This window comes from Clarias gariepinus, chromosome 27 (assembly GCF_024256425.1).
Source record: "Clarias gariepinus isolate MV-2021 ecotype Netherlands chromosome 27, CGAR_prim_01v2, whole genome shotgun sequence".
Classification (NCBI taxonomy): domain Eukaryota; kingdom Metazoa; phylum Chordata; class Actinopteri; order Siluriformes; family Clariidae; genus Clarias; species Clarias gariepinus.
In genome coordinates this window covers 18,315,001-18,335,469 of record NC_071126.1, presented here as the reverse complement: position 1 = coordinate 18,335,469, position 20,469 = coordinate 18,315,001, and the positions used below count along the sequence as shown (strand labels likewise).

General features: G+C 39.6%; 1 protein-coding gene across 1 annotated transcript in view; it reads right to left on the bottom strand.

Moving 5' to 3' along the window:
- syne1a (spectrin repeat containing, nuclear envelope 1a) overlaps positions 1 to 20,469 on the bottom strand; it is a 202,842-nt gene that overhangs the window by 147,824 nt on the left and 34,549 nt on the right. The window contains 12 exon segments of the mRNA XM_053488825.1: positions 1,398 to 1,494; positions 5,816 to 5,984; positions 6,707 to 6,819; positions 6,935 to 7,099; positions 7,606 to 7,743; positions 12,255 to 12,362; positions 13,553 to 13,579; positions 13,795 to 13,922; positions 15,818 to 16,014; positions 16,277 to 16,455; positions 16,547 to 16,639; positions 16,758 to 16,778. Coding sequence (XP_053344800.1) covers positions 1,398 to 1,494; positions 5,816 to 5,984; positions 6,707 to 6,819; positions 6,935 to 7,099; positions 7,606 to 7,743; positions 12,255 to 12,362; positions 13,553 to 13,579; positions 13,795 to 13,922; positions 15,818 to 16,014; positions 16,277 to 16,455; positions 16,547 to 16,639; positions 16,758 to 16,778 — 1,435 coding nt within the window.

Genomic DNA, 20,469 nt, shown 5'->3' with positions numbered 1-20,469 from the left:
ACACTCATGCCTTAATGTACGATCAAATAAAGCCAAAACTTATAATATACCCATACCATTGAGCTGGTATTTTAATCCCAGTTTGGATAACCTCCTAATTTACAACTGAAACGAGCATACTGTAATGAATGTGTGTGTGTGTGTGTGTGTGCCTTGCAATGGATTGGCATCAAGGGTATCCCGCGTCTCATGCCCTAAGTCTCCTGGGATAGGGCTATCCACCCTATTCCACATGAGCTCACAAATAAGCACAATTGGTTAGTACTGTTTTGATTGACAGAATAGAGAAAGAAGAGGGGTTAGCCCCGCCCACCCAGAGAGAACAGCCAATTACAGTATGCTCGTTTGGTTCAGTATTTAGTAAATACCTGTAGGCAGTTTGAAAAACCTTTTTGTATTTTTCCCCTGTATTTCTGCACCCTAAAGGTCCTTTTCAACGAAACCCAAGCTGCTTGTTATGTTATATTATGCAGACAAGGGGACATTTTTCCTTGAACCAATCACAATGTGGCGAGCCATTAAAAAAAAAACAGAGAGAGAGAGACAGCCTGCTTGCTCAGTGGGGCTCGTAGCCACAGGCAGGGTGCGTGCAACATGTTAGTGCGACCATGGGCTTGAGAGGAACCCATTAGAACATCTCCACTAATGGAGTGAAACTCCCTGCTGAATACAGGGCTGGGGAAAACCTCATTTACCCAGCGCCCGAGGAAAACGAGACGAACGACGAGACAGGACGAGCATGTGTGTGCGCGCGCCCGTGTGTGTGTGTGTGTGAGGAGGGGATGCTGCAGGGTGAGACTGATTGACTTTTGAGCCCCATAAGGATTGATCTCACCGAGGTTCTCATAGTAACTCCGTTTCCAGCCTGAGGACAAAGAAACAGCGAACGCAGAAGACAAATAAACCCGCCCGAGTTCTTTTATCATGTGTACACTGATAATATCTCTGTCTTATAAACCATCTTTATAAAGGATGCTGGGTGAATATGGACAGATCTGATTTTAAGATTTTTCTCTGATTTGCTCAGATTCTAAATAAAATACATCGAGCCAGAAATGTACCTGATCAGATTTTTTTTGTTTGTTTTTCTCAAAAAATCAAAATCACTATTTGCATCCATTTATGCGTTCTGCTGCTGCATCATGATTGGCAGTTCGGATAATTATGAACGGAGCAGGTTTACAATGACACACAAGCTACTTCACAGCCACTTTAAACAAGGCGTGTTAATCATGGTCCAAACCCCAGGTCCTTACTACAGTACATCTGACATCTATAGAGTATAATCAGATGATTAGATGATTATACTGATAAAAGGCTTGGACATGCTGAAAATAATGCATGCATGCATTTTTTTTTTTACATTTTTGGGGGAAATACGCGGTCAAGACTCTTACCTGAAATGGCAGCGCTGATGTAAAGCACAGCAGCCTGCTTCAAAGCCTCATAGAGGGAGTCGTAGTTTTGGAAGAAGTTCCCGCCTTCGACAAATGACTAGAAACAGGACACACGGAATGCAAGTTAATAATAGGAACAATAGTTAGTAGACCAGTTAGTCTTTCTCAAATGGAAGTCTAATAAAATGTGTTGTACTGTACCTAACAGATTTCTAATTCATTTATTTTCAGGGTAATCTGTTTTTTTATTTACACATTTTTAATGCGTCTTTAACTATGATTTCTAATTCAATCGTGGTGCTATTTAGGAAAGCTGGGATTAAGGAGTATAAACCCACAATCATAAGAACCATTAGCATTAAATAGAGATTAACAGGATGACCAGGATGCTCCAATAGCGGCCTTTAGTTCTTCCGCATTGTTCGGTCTCATTTTTTCCCCCGCTTTTCTCCCTAATTTAGTCGTATCCAATTCTCACATGTCGTTGAGACTAACGTGCCTTCCATCCCGTTCCCTTTGAGCGAGCTTGGCCAAAGTGTGTAGTAGGACCCACTCATAAAGCAGGTCACACTTTAGATTTAATAATATTATTTGGATTAAGTATAAGAAATTTATTCACAATACCACTATCTGAAGTTATCTCAGATCACTATCTTGTCTCATTGCAAGTGTGTCACAATAATAATGTACACACAGCGCCGCGCTACCGTATGAAACGTACATTCACATCAACTACCAAACAGAGTTTTATCAGTAATCTCCCAGAGTTCCCAACTTCGATTAGATCACCGTCTGACCCCACAGAACTCGATCAGGCGACTGAATATTTAGAGTCGACATTTCGCTATACCCTAGATAATGTAGCTCCAGTCAAAAGAAAAATTATTAGAGATAAAAAACTTGCTCCCTGATATAACGATCACACGCGCACTTTAAAACAGACCGCTCGGAAATTAGAACGTAAATGGCGTCAAACTAAATTACTAGTATTTCAAATAGCATGGAAGGAGAGCATCCTGAACTATAGAAAAGCTCTTAGTGTAGCTAGATCAACATATCTCTCCACTCTTATAGAAAATAACAAAAATAATCCTAGATTCTTATTTAATGCTGTAGCCAAATTAACCAGAAATAAGACCACTGCAGAAATCTCCACAACAACATCATGCAATAGTGAGGACTTCATGAACTTTTTTAATAATAAAATTGTAAATATTAGGCATAAAATTGAGGTTTTGAAACCGAACAATGTAATTGATGCAGATGTTAATCTAGCCATGTCAGACCAGAACCTAGAATACTTTACTCCCCTTGAAGAGAATGAACTAATTTCACTCATCTCTTCTTCAAATTCATCAACCTGTATATTAGATCCTGTACCGACACATTTTCTTAAACAGATAGTACCAGCAATAATAGAACCCCTGTTGAGAATAATTAATTCTTCACTCAGCATTGGATATGTTCCAAAATCTTTTAAATTAGCAGTTATCAAACCAATAATTAAGAAACCTGACCTCGACCCCTGTCAGCTGTCCAGTTACAGACCAATATCAAACCTCCCCTTTATCTCCAAGATCCTGGAAAAGATAGTAGCGGAGCAGCTATGCTCATATATACATAGGAATGGCATACATGAACTGTATCAGTCAGGATTTAGGCCTCATCACAGTACAAAGACGGCGCTCGTTAAAGTAGTAAATGACATTCTATTGGCCTCTGATCAGGGTTGTGTAACTATGCTTGTATTACTTGACCTCAGTGCAGCTTTTGACACTGTTGATCACGCTATTCTTCTTCACAGATTAGAAAATGTAGTGGGAATTAAGGGTACAGCCCTCTCCTGGCTCAGATCCTATCTGACCCATCGTTATCAGTATGTAGACTTAAATGGTGATTATTCTGCATGTTCTCTAGTGGAGTTTGGCGTTCCGCAGGGTTCAGTTTTAGGTCCACTGCTTTTTTCCCTTTACATGCTTCCTCTGGGCAACATAATCCGTAAGCATGGTATTAGTTTTCATTGTTATGCTGATGATACACAGTTATATGTCTCAGCAAAACCTGATGAGAAAAAACAGCTTACTAAAATTGAGCAATGTGTGCAGGACATAAGAAATTGGATGCTAACTAACTTCCTTCTGCTAAATCCGGATAAGACAGAAGTTCTAGTCATAGGACCGCATACAGCTAGGAGTAAAATTTTAGATCATACCGTAACTTTAGATGGCCTTTCTGTTCCATCAAATGCAACAGTGAAAGACCTTGGTGTGATTATTGATTCCAGCCTTTCATTTGAAGCACATGTAGATAATATTACCAGGATAGCATTTTTTCACCTCAGAAATATTGCCAGAATAAGAAATTTATTGTCGCTAAACGACGCAGAAAAACTAGTTCATGCTTTTATCACCTCTAGGTTGGACTATTGTAATGCCTTACTGTCTGGTTGTTCAGCTAGATGCATAAATAAGCTTCAGCTAGTCCAAAATGCAGCAGCGAGAGTCCTCACCAGAACCAGAAGATATGAGCACATCACCCCTATCTTATCTTCACTCCATTGGCTCCCTGTGAAATTTCGCATTGATTTTAAAATACTACTCTTGACATATAAAGCATTAAATGGTCTCGCGCCGCAGTACCTGAGCGAACTGCTAGTGTCTTACGATCCGCCACGCCTACTTCGATCAAAGGATGCAGGCTGCTTGTCAGTACCGCGTATTATGAAAAATACAGCTGGGGGCAGAGCTTTTTCTTACAAAGCCCCAAAGTTATGGAATAGTCTTCCAAATAGTGTTCGGGACTCAGACACAGTCTCAGTGTTTAAGTCCAGGCTAAAAACCTATTTATTTAGCCGAGCATTTTTATAAATAGATTTGCCATAGGTAAAGGAGCAGATCTGGGGGACTCATGGACGTAGAGTATTATGGTGAACTGGTATGTTTGGATGCTGTCTTCCTCACTCTCATTGATCACTCAGGTTTGCTGACGGTGAGGTGATTGTTTGCTTTACATGTCAGGAAGCCCTCATGTTTGTGTTTCCTTCTGGCTCTCCCTTTTAGTTATGCTGTCATAGTTAGTCCTGCCGGAGTCTCTGCTTGCACGCTACAGTTAATATACATTCACATTATACATTGTGTGACTGTGACCATACCTAACTGCCATCTCTCCTCTTCTTCTCTTTCCCCCCTTTCTTTTTCCTCTCTCCTCCTGTCCCCCCCTTTCACTCTTTCTCTCTCTCTCTGTCGAGCTACACATGTCGTTCCTGAGCTGCCAGTGATCCAGACTCCCTCTGCCCTCCGGACCTGTCTGACCCATCCTGGTGCCCCACTTCTGGCTGAAGATCTCGTCACATGGATGCCCCGTGTGTCTCTCTGGGATGCGTCTGGTGTCTGGGAATGATTCTCTCTACCTAGAAAATGGTTCTGGCCTTGACTGGTGTTGGTAACTGTTTCTCTGGGGACTTGACAGTTCGATAGTTCATGACTGGAACTTCTTACAAGTCTACCTGGGTCTTCAATAACTACCTGGACTCCATATTAACATCAATTAACATCAGCTATTATAGCTGAACTGCCTCCCACCCTACACACTGTATAAATGCAGATCATTTACTGCTTTTTGTTTCACCCAAATGAGGATGGGTTCCCTGTTGAGTCTGGTTCCTCTCAAGGTTTCTTCCTCTTACCATCTCAGGGAGTTTTTCCTTGCCACTGTCGCCCTCGGCTTGCTCACCAGGGACAACCTGACCATTTTGATTCATACAAATTCACATTTCATACAAACCTAAATAATTTTTTTGACTATGTAAAGCTGCTTTGCAACAATGAAAATTGCTAAAAGCGCTATACAAATAAAATTGAATTGAATTGAATTGAATTCTCCAGACACCCAGCTACGAGAGGCTACAGCATCACGCGGGATTCAAAGTTGCGATCTCCGGATGATAGAGAGAGAGAGCACTTAACCGCTGCGCCACTCAGGGGCTTGAGCTGAAAATTCTGCTACAGCGAGCCATGTATTCAAATACCAAAGGTGTTCAAGTCAAACTGGGACTTTTGCAGAATAACAGAAAACAATTACATTTGCGTTTAGTTCCCACATCCCTTTTGCAGGCTGGCAATAAGATATACTGTACGTGTTCACAGGAATGCCTGTAGTGGGCCCCGAGCCACCTTGATCGCGATCGTCATTCATAGACGTACGACTTTCTTTAAAACGTTTCAAATGTTTTACAGAATGTAAATCTGTTTTAAACCTACATTCATTAGAAAGTCCCAATTCGACTTGTATAACCCTTGCATAAGACTCCTAACAATGTTATCTGTTTTATCTGTAATTGAAAAATGGCTAAATGAAATCCAACTCCGCGAGTCGTGGCGCTCGATTGGCTCATTCGATCAGACTGCCTCTACACTCACCATGTAGCTCTGGAGCAGAAGCTCGGTTGTTTCCCGCCGTCCGTATTTAATTATCCAGGATTTGAGCTTGGATTCGCCCAGCGACAGGAAGTCCAGCATGCGATGCCTCGACTCCCAGTATTCCAGTTTGCTCAGATGAACGTGCGAGGAGGTAGCTATGTAGTTTAATCTGTTAGACAGGATGTAGTTTGGTTATGATTGTTTTTGTAACTCAGCGCTGCCGAAATCTGCATTCTGATTAGTGACTAGTGAACATTATGTACGTAGATGTTTGATATTTGTGGAAGGAGTCTCCAGTGCCATCACTGTAACAGCTGATTAACAGGTTTACGCTTTGTGGTTTTGTCGTAACATGATCAGCGGCTTTAACGTAAACGTTAACAGGAACCAAATCGATGTGTGACATTAAACATAACCAAAGACGTTATTAATATATGAATAGCTACGTACCGCAGAAATAACAATAAACAATTTACATTTAGGCATTTGGCAGACGCTCTTATCCAGAGCGACTTACATTTTTATCATTTACACATCTGAGCAGTTGAGGGTTAAGGGCCGCGCTCAAGGGCCCAACAGTGGCAACTTGGTGGTTGTGGGGTTTGAACCTGGGATCTTCCGAACCGTAGTCCAATGCCTTAACCACTGAGCTACCCCTGGCCCAATAAACTTGTGATTTGCCTTGCAGATGGAACTCCTTCAGACCAATCAGAATCAGGCATTCAGATCTTTGGCCACGCCTTCTATTACTGTCTGATGTTTTATTGTACAGTTTATAGTTTAATTTATCTGTTAGCAGGAAAATAACGAAACCTAAAAGAAGCCCAATTTATTGTTATTTGTGATGAATATGCAAACAGTTTAAAAGTCGTAGATTAGTCCTCGTCACACCTCTCTTCCATGTCCTGGAGCTGCTCAGCAGGTACAGGAACGCCGCCGACGCTCCGCTCCCTGTGGTAACGCTGAAAGGTCTGCTGGTGCGATTCAACCTGGCACAAGATCTCCTGCGGAAAAACCAAATCGTGCGCATCCATCACAGTCACTCCTCCAATCTCCCCCTCGGACACACCATTTCTCATTTCCCGTTTCCTCTCCTCCCTGCTGTGATTTCTCATCTACCTGATGGAGCTGCCGTGTCCGATGGATGACATTGGCAGTCTCCTCGTGGCTCTCCTGAGGAACCAGTTCCTCTTGGAGGATCTTCTCCGCCTGATGCAGCCACACACCTACAGAGCCCAGAGGATCTGGCAACCCACCATCCAGCTGCACATGCCACTCCAGGAGCTGAGAGGGGAAACAAGCCGCATCATTTTTTAAAATTCAATTCAATTTAATTTAATTCAGTTTAATTTAACCGCATCATTCCGATCGTTCACTGATTATTTTCCCACAGCAGCACACCACCAAAATCGTTTCATATGTATTGCAGATCAGGGGCTTGAAACCACATTTGGGGAATATGTAGACTATGATCCTTTACCACATGGAACAATTACAACTTCATGAAAAAACAGACTTCAAGAAAGCAGACAGGAATATATGAAGAAATATGTATATATCCTGGAGAACTATTTCTAAAGACTGCATTAAAAATACAAGAAAGTCTGGAGCTTTGGAAGCAAAAGTAAAGAAAGGAGGGGTCGATCAAGACTAATGCACAGTACTGTACTTGTAGCTGTTTGCATAAAAAAAAAAAACGGAGATCCCTAGGCAAGGTTTGATGTAAGCCTGTGATACTGTAAATCACGGCAGATTCTGTGTGTGTGTGTGTGTGTGTGTGTGTGTCCTACCCTAGCAGATAGCCTCTCCCAGGCCTGTTTAACCAGAGCTTGGTCTGAAGTGAGCATGCCGTCCTTCTGAGTGGATTGAATGCAGGACTCCACTTGTCTCCTCCTCATCTCATACTGCACATGGTAATGCTTAAAGACCTGAAAAATGGCAAATACAAAAAACACAAATAAAGAAATATATACAATTCAGAAGAAGTGCAACACAACTTCTAGTGTTTATCGTTAATAAATATGTATGCCATTAAATACTGTTTAAATATACACTGTCTAAAAACAAAAAAAAAAACATCACCACATTAGAGGGGTTAAATTACTGGGCCGCATCAAGCACTGAAAACAGTTAAGGAGATGATTGGAATTGGGTTATAAATTGTCCAACACATTGATCACTTAAACATTTCGTAAAAAAAAACTGCATGGTAAAAATGTGACCGTAGAAACCAGGGAGAATAAAGATTGGACTTTGGAGCGATGGAAAAAAGGTCATGTGACCTGACGAGTCCAGATTGAGCCTATACCAGAGTGATGGGCGTGTCAGGGTAAGAAGGGAAGCACATGAAGCGATGCTCCCATCATGCATTCTTAGCCCCTGGAGGCGGGGTTATGATCTGGTGTTGATCAGTCGCTCAGGTTTAGACGCAGCAACGTTATGAGGCAATAAAATTAAGTCAGCTGACGACCTGAATGAACTGAATCACATGATTATCACATCTATGTTCACACATGAATTCGCCAGCAAAGCGGTCAGTGAGGTCCTGGGAGTGTGTGACTTTCTTTTTGGCTGGGCAGTGTACATACTTTTACACGCCGAGGAAGCTATTAAAGAAAAACGATTTCAGACACTTGACCTTGATATGACCCTGACCCTGTTTGCATCAATTCTACAATCTATTTAAGTTCATGTGCTACTGTATATATGATGTAATGGCCTCTAGCGAATCTCCATTTTGAAGATACCACTTTAACAATGATCATAAAAAAAATGACACCTTTCACCACCTAATGACATAAACAGCTTTAATACATAAAGTTTCTTTTCCTAATAACGAGAAGTCTACAACTGTTGTTGCAAATCACTGAATCCTGATGATGTTCCAAATGATCAGGCCATGAGCATTCTTCCTGTTTCTTCTAAGGTTGCTAAGTGATAGTTTAAGTAAGATCATATATTTTCATCCTTTACAACTCATTCTACTGATGCAGCAAGCTGTCAGAGCTGTGCGTGTAGATTTGAAGACGGCTTTCGATCCTGTTAATCATGCACATAAACTCTTACTGAAATAAACTCACTCAATGGGTCCATTTAGAAGATTGCTTATCTGATCCTCTACAGCAAGGCAGTTCAATTCCAGTCCAGTATGGACTCAGTGTTTCTGCTGATTCAACTCATCTGCTAATTAACAGGTCCAGTGGTTGAGTATAGGTGTTGTGGTGTGCCAGGCACCGGCCCTCCAGGATCGGATCAGAACCGCCCAAATTCAAACGTTTTACCGCGGCTAAGAGTCGCATCACCGTACTGTGTTTGAAGTCTTCTGTGAATATCAATATGTTTTCCCGTGTTCATTCATCAGAAATTTCATCACACGTCCCAGTTTGACTTGAACGCCCCTTTTATTTATGCAGTAAAAGGTATTTATATTCCTCTCCCTCTATTTCAATGTAATTTCCCATAGAGCACTTAGTTAAATATGGAACACACCCCCGGGCTGTGGCCTGCTCACACACACTCATTACACACACCACGAGACGACTGCTGGCTCATCACTTCCTTTTACAGCGCAGGTTCAGTCGGCTATAAACAGGCTCATACTGTATAAAAGTCGACAGCTGGATGTTGAAAAAAATAAAAAAGTGAAATTAGTACACTTACTAACTGCTCAGCATGTACGAATTAAAGAAAACATGATCATGATGTTTTGGGGTTATTAAAGTTTTTTAATATATATATATATAAATAACACATCATAATATTTACCTATTTCTAGTTGTGTTTACTCCTGTTCTGATCTACATTACAGTAGATATAAATGACAGTTCAGTGCACTTGCTTCTTATTGCTTTTCTTAAATGTTTATTCAACATAATATTAACAATAATAAAAAAAACACTTCTTATATTGCATTATAAGAAAAATTGCGGACTGTTGGACTGTAGTATAGTATAGATACAGTATAGAAGTGATATAATATGGTACAGTACAGTATAGATATAGTGTAGTAGTGATAGAGAGGAGTATAGTAGAGTGATATAATATAGTGGTATAGTAGTGTAGTATAGAAGTGACATACTGTATTAGAAATATTGTATAGTAGAGTGATATAATATAGAGTATTATAGTAGAGTGATATAGTATAGAAGTGATATAGTATAGTATAGTAAAGTATAGTATAGCTATAGTATAGTATAGCTATAGTGTAGTAGTGATAGAGAGAAGTATAGTAAAGTGATATAGTGTATAGTAATATAGTGGTGTGACATACAGTAGTATAGTAGTGATAGGATATAGTAAAGTAATATAGTATATTGATATAGTATAGAAGTGATATAATATGATACAGTACAGTATGGATATAGTGTAGTAGTGATAGAGAGGAGTATAGTAGAGTGATATAATATAGTGGTATAGTAGTATAGTATAGTCATACTGCAGTAGAAATATTGTATAGTAGAGTGATATAATATAGAGTATTATAGTAGAGTGATATAGTATAGAAGTGATATAGTATAGTATAGTATAGCTATAGTGTAGTAGTGATAGAGAGAAGTATAGTAAAGTGATATAGTGTATAGTATTATAGTGGTGTGATATACAGTAGTATAGTAGTGATAGGATATAGTAAAGTGATATAGTATATTGATATAGTATAGTAGTGAAATAATAGAGAGTATTGTAGAGTGATATACTGTGACATTCCTAGGAGTATAGTAGAGTGATATAATATAGTGGTATAGTAGTATAGTATAGTAAGTGACATACTGTAGTAGAAATATTGTATAGTAGAGTGATATAATATAGAGTATTGTAGTAGAGTGATATAGTATAGAAGTAATATAGTATAGTATAGTATAGCTATAGTGTAGTAGTGATAGAGACGAGTATAGTAAAGTGATATAGTGTATAGTATTATAGTGGTGTGATATACAGTAGTATAGTAGTGATAGGATATAGTAAAGTGATATAGTATATTGATATAGTATAGTAGTGAAATAATAGAGAGTATTGTAGAGTGATATACTGTGACATTCCTAGGAGTATAGTAGAGTGATATAATATAGTGGTATAGTAGTATAGTATAGTAAGTGACATACTGTAGTAGAAATATTGTATAGTAGAGTGATATAATATAGAGTATTGTAGTAGAGTGATATAGTATAGAAGTGATATAGTATAGTATAGTATAGCTATAGTGTAGTAGTGATAGAGAGGAGTATAGTAAAGTGATATAGTGTATAGTATTATAGTGGTGTGATATACAGTAGTATAGTAGTGATAGGATATAGTAAAGTGATATAGTATATTGATATAGTATAGTAGTGAAATAATAGAGAGTATTGTAGAGTGATATACTGTGACATTCCTAGGAGTATAGTAGAGTGATATAATATAGTGGTATAGTAGTATAGTATAGTAAGTGACATACTGTAGTAGAAATATTGTATAGTAGAGTGATATAATATAGAGTATTGTAGTAGAGTGATATAGTATAGAAGTGATATAGTATAGTATAGTATAGTATAGCTATAGTGTAGTAGTGATAGAGAGGAGTATAGTAAAGTGATATAGTGTATAGTATTATAGTGGTGTGATATACAGTAGTATAGTAGTGATAGAATATAGTAAAGTGATATAGTATATTGATATAGTATAGTAGTGAAATAATAGAGAGTATTGTAGAGTGATATACTGTGACATTCCTAGGAGTATAGTAGAGTGATATAATATAGTGGTATAGTAGTATAGTATAGTAAGTGACATACTGTAGTAGAAATATTGTATAGTAGAGTGATATAATATAGAGTATTGTAGTAGAGTGATATAGTATAGAAGTGATATAGTATAGTATAGCTATAGTGTAGTAGTGATAGAGAGGAGTATAGTAAAGTGATATAGTGTATAGTATTATAGTGGTGTGATATACAGTAGTATAGTAGTGATAGGATATAGTAAAGTGATATAGTATATTGATATAGTATAGTAGTGAAATAATAGAGAGTATTGTAGAGTGATATACTGTGACATTCCTAGGAGTATAGTAGAGTGATATAATATAGTGGTATAGTAGTATAGTATAGTAAGTGACATACTGTAGTAGAAATATTGTATAGTAGAGTGATATAATATAGAGTATTGTAGTAGAGTGATATAGTATAGAAGTGATATAGTATAGTATAGTATAGCTATAGTGTAGTAGTGATAGAGAGGAGTATAGTAAAGTGATATAGTGTATAGTATTATAGTGGTGTGATATACAGTAGTATAGCAGTGATAGGATATAGTAAAGTGATATAGTATATTGATATAGTATAGTAGTGATATAATAGAGAGTATTAGTGATATACTGTAGATTGATACAGTACACTAGTTATAGTTTAGTAGTAAAGTGTTTTTTAAAACGTGATTTCTTTCTGCACACTGTATTACGGCGTACCTGGTACTGCTGACCGAGATCTCCGGTGTCTGCCCGAGCCTCGGCACAGTCCCGGTCCAACTGATCGGCCCAGACCTTCAGCTCCCTCAGCAGGTTCCTCTGTTCACGCTGAGAACCAGAGACAGACAGATGTAAAAAAAAAAAAAAAAAAAAAAACAACGAACAAACGACAGAAAGTAAAAAAAAAAAAAAAAAACTCATCACTTCCTCACCCGGAGTCATTTTACACAGCCTGCGTGGTGGACGCTGGGCGTGATTACAATAAGGAGTTTGAACCCAGATTGACTTTTAGTGCAATTTACAGCTGTGAGGAGACATCCTGCTGGGTGAGATATTTCTTTTCATCAGTGTGTGCATTTACCCCAAACCGCCCACCCAACAGGGGGTCTGAAACTGCCAGGGGGGGAGGAGGAGGGAGGGAGATGGGGGTGACTTGACGTGTCCTGTTAGTTAGTTAGTTAGCGTTACCACCAAACGTCTGGGAGCAAATTCTATCAAGATGAACGAGCGTGTGTGTTGTCATGTGTGAACATGTGACATTCCTTTTCTTTTAATGATCACCGTCTTTTCTTTCGGTGTTGCCATGCAGCACTCCATGACCTTGCTCGAGCCCGGTGGGTATTAAGTATTTCCTGCCATCACATTTCTCCTTAGACCAATTACACTTCCCAATCAGCTCCATTAAGGCCGAGCTGGCTCAAACTGCTCTAATTGCTAAACGGCTTTAACGATGCTGAGCTGATTTGGCTGATTTTGTAGGTCGAAGCAGGCCAGGACGAGCGTAACCCTTTTAGAAAACCTTGTTTATTCAGGTCTGAGGCTTATCGTCTGACTCCCAACAACGTCGCTGACTAGCGGGACGCCGTAGAGGAGCTATTGTTATGCTAATGAGCCCCTGAGCTTTAGAGCTAATGTAATGGTAATAAGCGTGACAGTGGGAAATTCTGTGCATTGTGTAAACAGAATAATTCACATTCTAATCAGGAATATGGATAATGTTTGTAAATGGAGGTAATTCGGGCGACAGCAAACATAACCGCATGCCTCCGGGCGCGGAACGGGACGTGACTGAGCCTACCTCTGACATTTCTCCAAAGACGGCAGGCGCAAAGCCAAACTACGGGACACAGGCAAGCATGACGAGCAAAGGAGGACAACACAGCAAGTTATTAAAGGAAAGGTTTTAAAAAAGAAAGAGAGAGAGAGAGAGAGAGATAAAGAATGAAAAGAAAGAGAGAACGGGATTTAGGAAAGACACAAGCACAGAGAATAAAACCTAAGATCATGCAATCATAGACATAGTGCTACTGTACAGTATGTAAGAACTATACAACAATTTGCGTCATGCTGTTGAAGAGGAATAATTACAAGAAAAGAGACCTGACCATTCAGTGCTGCGAATTTATAGGATTTAATTGTACTGGCTTGAGCGATACATGAAAAGCACTAGAAACACCCCAAACTGAGGAGCACTATCACAGGTCGCCACGTGCACTTTATCACAAAGGCTTACAAAGCGGCTGAAGGGTTGGAGGTGCACGGAATGGACGTACTGTACCTCCTCCTCGTTTCTGATGCTGTCCGTCTCCGCAGAGTCTGGATGATGCATCAGGAACTGAGCCACGTAGGTCATGATGGACTTTTCATCTGGTTTATCAACGTCCACGTCTGAAGCACGTGTCAGGTTAAACAAAAAAAACAACAACACAGGGAATCATAAGCAAAAGATTTGTGTCTCTATTCTGCTCTGACGTCTACTGTACAATTACAGTATATTGCAAAAGTATTCCGATTACGAATCATCTCATTGTACGCCTGAGCAGTTAAGGGTTGAGGAACCGTGCTCAAGAGCCCAATAGTGGTGGTGCTGGGGGTTTGTACGCATAAGCTTCTGATCAGTAGTCCAACACCTTAACCACTGAGCCACCTCTGCCCCATAACACTCACACACAATGTATTTAAGCCAGTGATTGTTTGATTGTTTTTTGATGAAAGCAAATTCTCAAAGTCAAAATTCAAAAAAGTGGCCAAACAGAAAACAGTGGACCACGTTGTCTTGAAATCATGAGCTTAAATATGGACAACGCTACAGCCATCAATGCGTGGGAGTCTTAGAGAACCTGTGCTCTCCGTCAATCACAGTGACACTAGGTTGTGTGTTTTGAAAAGATGCCACTGGTTGGTTTCACATGTTATGAAGAAGGAATCTGGTCGCCCGCACCCTCAAGAGATGTTTGAAAAAAGTAACATTTCTCTCCGTTGCTTGGTATTGCATTCTATTACTTGAAAGGAATGCTGGAATCTATTTAACTAGTAAGTTCCTACCAGTTTTGCACACTGCTTACCAGTCGTTTTTACCTCTACTTTGTCCTTCAGCTTGAGACCACGGTGAAGTTTCTTCTAAACCCTTAACTTGATAAATAAATAAATAAACAGACTGAAGTGGGTCATCCTCTAAATCCTGCAGTATTCTGCTACTGTAGATCCATTCTGCATAGACTACACATTTTGACAAGAAGCACAAAATGTGACAATGAAGGGCATTCCCAGACCACGATGCTGCCACCACCATGTCCTAGTGTCGGGACTGTGTTTACTGAGATATACAGTACAGTAGGTTTGTGCCACACAGAGCACTTAAACAAATATAGTGGCCACATAAAAAAAAGCAAACAAGAAAAAAAAACTTTACTGGGTTATTCTTGTGCTTTTATATGTATCTTCCTGAGCAATGGGTCACATTTATGGTGTTTGGCAGACGACCTTATTCAGAGCAACTTTATCATTTTATCCCATCATACTGTACATCTTAAGAAGGGAGGATTAAGAGCCTTGGCAACAGTGGCAATTGGGGTCCTGTGGTACTGAAGTTTGGACCTGGAACCTACCGATCAATAGCCCAACCCATTAACCACTGAGCTACCCCCGCCCCTTTTTAGCCACACCTTCCCACTCTACTCTCAGTCACTGTATTCTGTAACGTGACTGTTGGTCTCAGCGTGACTTCCCTCTCAGTTTTTGCACCAAGTTTGTCCTCACTCTTGATCTAAAAGTGCTTACTGGGATGTCCAATCTCGCATATATAATTGTACATCCTATAGCTACATTATGATAATTTTATTTCCTTATCTTTAACTCTAATGCTTTCCTGCAAGGTCAATACCTTTCATCCGGAGTGTCTGAAACCTGAAATACACGGGCCAGACGGATTGATTTAATTCAATTTGAACCACTTACTTACTGATAATTAATTGTGACTTTGAGAATTCACTGTAAGAGAACGTCGGTTTGCTGATGGGTTGGAATACCTCAGGTTCCAATACTTTTGGAACCCATTGCAGTACCTAAAGTATTTATAGAAAGTATTTCTTTCTAAGTATTTATTACCGTTCTACAGCATATATCAGGATGCATATCATGTGCCATAGAAATGTCTACAAATGTTGCGATATGACCCTTTTATTTTATTTCTCACCCCATAACCACATTTAAATGTCAGTGCGATATAAACCATTATTCATGCAATAAAGTACGTTATAATAATTAAATAGGATGATGTTCACCCTCAGGGTCGAGCAGCCGCGGGATGCCTAGCTCCTTCTCAGCCAATGAGAACGCTTCCTCCAGGTTGGCTCTGTTGGGTTGGTTCCAGACGCGCTCCATGTCCACCAGCTGAGGACGCAGAGCGAAGATGACGGCGTGGAACGCTACACCGGAACGCCAGCTAGGACCGAAATCCCTGACGTCCAGACCCAGTCTCCTGTAGCCATAAAAAAAATACATGACGTCAAGAATAAAAAGGAGAATTCATTTTCAACATCACTAAAAGGTTTTTAATACGTCAAAGGGATTTTATTTATATATAAATTATAAAAAACTTGTAGATGAAGTTTAACTGCGTATGACGAAAAAAAAGGTTGTACATGTTTGCCTTCTATAATAAATTCACATTGGACAAGCCCTGCCCCCTCTCACTTCATGAGACTAGAACTGGACTACAGAGGGTTTATTGACGTTCGTACTTGGTAGCGGTTTTCTGCACCCATTTAAGAAGAGCCTTCTTGGCTCCGCCCTGGAAGGAGAGGCGGGGCTTGCGTTTGACAGGCGGGCTGGTCGCCTCGGTGCTGTTGGAGCTGTCTACCGAAGACGTGCTGCTCGTCTGTACGTTCTGAGGCGGTAGTGTGCTGGTGAGTTCCTCAATCTGGGGATGAGAAACAGTGGCGATAAGATTGATGCAAAGACAGAGAAAGATAAAAAAAATAAAATTTTTGTTGTAATTAATACACTCTTGCCTGGAAATATAATATGATGGTCCATATCAAGCCCAGGACGATAGAGGGTCTGCCGTCTACAACGTCCGTGGTGTTGATGTTCACCAGTTTGATCTGTCGTGAAACACAAATCCTTATCACAGCCTTTTCAAGGTTATTAATTAATACATCACTATATTATGATACGATATTAATATTGTGCTTAATTACACAGACATACGGCATTACTAACCGGAGATCCTCTGTACACAGACTGACGTCAGAGACGATCGGAGAGACAGAACAGGGAGAGAGAGAGAAAGAAAACATGATGTTAAACATAAAGGCCAATTGAAATTATTAAAAAAGTGAATATATTAATGTACTGTATATTAATTCACTCTGGAGATTTTAATGATTTTCACATTATATATTTTATATTAGATTACATCAGCAGTATAATTTAAATAAAGTACAATTATAAAATTTTATAGTCAGACAACGAACATGACCTGATTAAAAGAAATTTAAAAAATATCTTCAATTTTTTTTTTAATGTACATGCATTCCTTTAAACTACAACTGCAGAGCTTTTTTTTAAAAAAAATATGCGGTGGCTTAAATATAGCATCAGATACATTATATTAATATTCATTCACATACATGCGCACGGTGTAGTACAATAACTGCAGTAATAGAATATACACCATACATAGGTGTCTGGATTAAAGGACCCAAACAGAGTGCGAGTGAGAGAGCATGTAAGAGAGATAATAGGATGAGATAGAGGACTGCGGCGGCTGAGGCTCAGCTGTGTGAGAGATTGGATTTTCACCTCCTGTAAGAGAAGAGGGAGCTGGAGGAGTATTGTGAGTGCAGGTTTAGTGTGTGCTGTAAGGACAGATAGAGTATCAGGAAAAACACTCATCATGTCTGTCTGGGCGTCTCACACAGACGTACAGTAACTGTTCATTCCTCAGTCATTTGTGTAAATCCAGTTTAGTTTATGTTCCTCTTCTAGTATCCTAAATCACATTATCTCATAAAAAACATCACATTCCAGAAACAAAACAAATAGAGAAATAATAAAAAAGGCAAATTAGAAAAAACATAAAATATACAGGAAAAAAAACTATATATACAAAACAACAAACTAATTAAATAGCTAATAAAACTGGGTTTTAGATTTTAGATTAGGTTTTTGGATATATGAGGTATTTGCCACTTTCACACTGGATCACTGGGTGTGTAAGAACCTTCACTTAGTGTTTACAGTCAGTTCTGACTTTCTGGCAGTCAGCAACCAGTTCTGTCACACCCAGCTGTCAGTCAGCTCTGAGGCTCTGAGTTACTGTCAGTTCTGTCTGTTAGCGCTGAATCACAATCAGCACTGAGTCACGTTCAGCCCTGGGCCATGGTCAGCCCACGTCACTGAGACTCACACCTCCTGAACTGAGACTCAGGGACACAGGCCTAATACTGACACAGACAGTCACAGTGACTGACAGTGAGTGACGGTCAGTCCAGTGTCAGTCCTAAATCACGACCAGCCCTGTGTCAGTCCTGAGTCACAGTCAGCCCAAAATCACAGTCAGTCCTCACTCACAATCAGCAATGGCGTCAGTCATCCCTAGGTCAGCGGTAAGTCCCAGTCGGCCCAGAGTCCCAGTGGGCCCTGAGTCCCAGTCGCTCCTCTGAGTCCCAGTCGGCCCAGAGTCCCAGTCAGCCCAGAGTCCCAGTCGGCCCAGAGTCCCAGTCGGCCCAGAGTCCCAGTCGCTCCTCTGAGTCCCAGTCGGCCCAGAGTCCCAGTCGCTCCTCTGAGTCCCAGTCGGCCCAGAGTCCCAGTCAGCCCAGAGTCCCAGTCGGCCCAGAGTCCCAGTCGGCCCAGAGTCCCAGTTGGCCCTGAGTCCTAGTCGCTCCTCTGAGTCCCAGTCGCCCCTCTGAGTCCCAGTCGGCCCTGAGTCCCAGTCGCTCCTCTGAGTCCCAGTCGGCCCTGAGTCCCAGTCACTCCTCTGAGTCCCAGTCGCCCCTCTGAGTCCCAGTCGCTCCTCTGAGTCCCAGTCGGCCCTGAGTCCCAGTCATTCCTCTGAGTCCCAGTCGCTCCTCTGAGTCCCAGTCGGCCCTGAGTCCCAGTCATTCCTCTGAGTCCCAGTCGCTCCTCTGAGTCCCAGTCACTCCTCTGAGTCCCAGTCGGCTCGAGTCCCAGTCGGCCCAGAGTCCCAGTCGGCCCAGAGTCCCAGTCAGTTTTGGCTCACAGTAAGCCCTGAGCCTCCCTCAATAGCTGCAACATAGCAACATGAGCAATTTAATAAAATGGACAAAATAATCAATAAAAAAAAAAGTTATTTTGTGCCTTTAATTTTAGCAATTTGCAGAATTTTGGTAGATGTAAACAGTTTGCATTAAAAATTGTTTGTTTGTTCTAACTGGATGAGGAGCATGGTCAGTTAAATCGAATCAAACCCTGCAAATGGAAATAGTTGGAAGTGAATGGAGTTAACAGCAGTGTGGATGAGTGACTTGATCAGAATGAATAATGTCCAGGCATCAGCTACAAGGTGAACCTCAAGGCTGATTTATAGCAAATGAAAATAAATGGCTTCTATCAACACTCAGTCACTCTCCATCTTGATTTATCTGCACCAGGCCAAGAGCATGCTGGGAATAAGCAAATGTCTAATGCAGAATAGATCCACAAGGCTTATTCAAACATTTGATTAAAATTAGTCATATTCCTGACAGCAAAACAAAGCCACTGCTTCTCTGCGTGTCACAAATCGCTCAGTAAATCAATCACTGGATTTATAGACGGCTATTTGTTCAGACTGGACCACAGAGCTGGGCACATTCATCAAAGTGTCAGACACTGACTCAGGTGTGGGGATGAACAGATTTATCTCCCAGAAAGAGAATCCTGTAGCTCATACAACTGGCACCAGGGGTGAGAGAAATACAGAAAATTACAAACAAAACAACACTGAATTGTAATTCTCCTCAAAATTAGCAGCTGGAGTGAAGGGAGGAAGAAAAGAATGAAAGAAAGAAGAAAAGAAAAAAATGACAACAAAAAGAAAGAAACAAATGAGGATAAAATGAAAGAAATCAAAGAATCAGCAAACAAACTGCATACTCTAAAGAAAGAAAGAAAAAAATTTGGGAATAAATAAATGAATGAAAGAAAAAAGAAAGAAAGAACAAACGAATGAAAGAAAATTCTTTATTTATATATTTGTTTATAAGGATAAACTTGAGGATAAATGAAAGAAGAGCGAAAGAAAGAAAAAAAGAAAGAAAGAAAAAAAGAGAAAGAAAGAAGGAAGGAAAAAGTCTTAAAAAATGAATGAAAGAAAAATAGAAAATCAAAAACAAAGATAGAAAAATTGGGGATAAATGAATAAAGAAAGGATTAAAGAAAGAAACAATGAATTAAATAAAGAAAATCTGGGGAAAATGAATGAATAAAAGAAAAAAAAGGAAAAAGGAAATAATCTTGAAGAAAGAACCTGGATAAAATAATGAAACAAAGGAAAGAAAGAAACTTGGGAATAAATGAGTGGATGTAAGAAAAAAGTGTAAGAAAGAAAAGAAATTGGGAATAAGTGAATAAATGAAAGAAAACAGAAAGATTTATAAACAAATTATATTTACCTATATATTTATTTATAAGGATAAATAAAAGAAGAAGATAAATTTAAGGATAAAATTTGAGAAGGAAGAAAGAAAGATCAGGGATAAATAAAAGAAAAATCAATGAAAGAAAAAGGGAATCAATGAAAATGAAAGTGAAAGAACAAAAGATAGAACAAAAAAGAAAATCACAAAAAAATGAAAAAGAATGAAAGAAAGAACAAAAGAAAATAATGTGTCGCTATTAAATGAATAATATTGTAAAAAAGGAAGACACAAAAAAAAAACAATGTGATATGTAAAATAAATACACGGAATAACATTAATTTCTGCAGTTT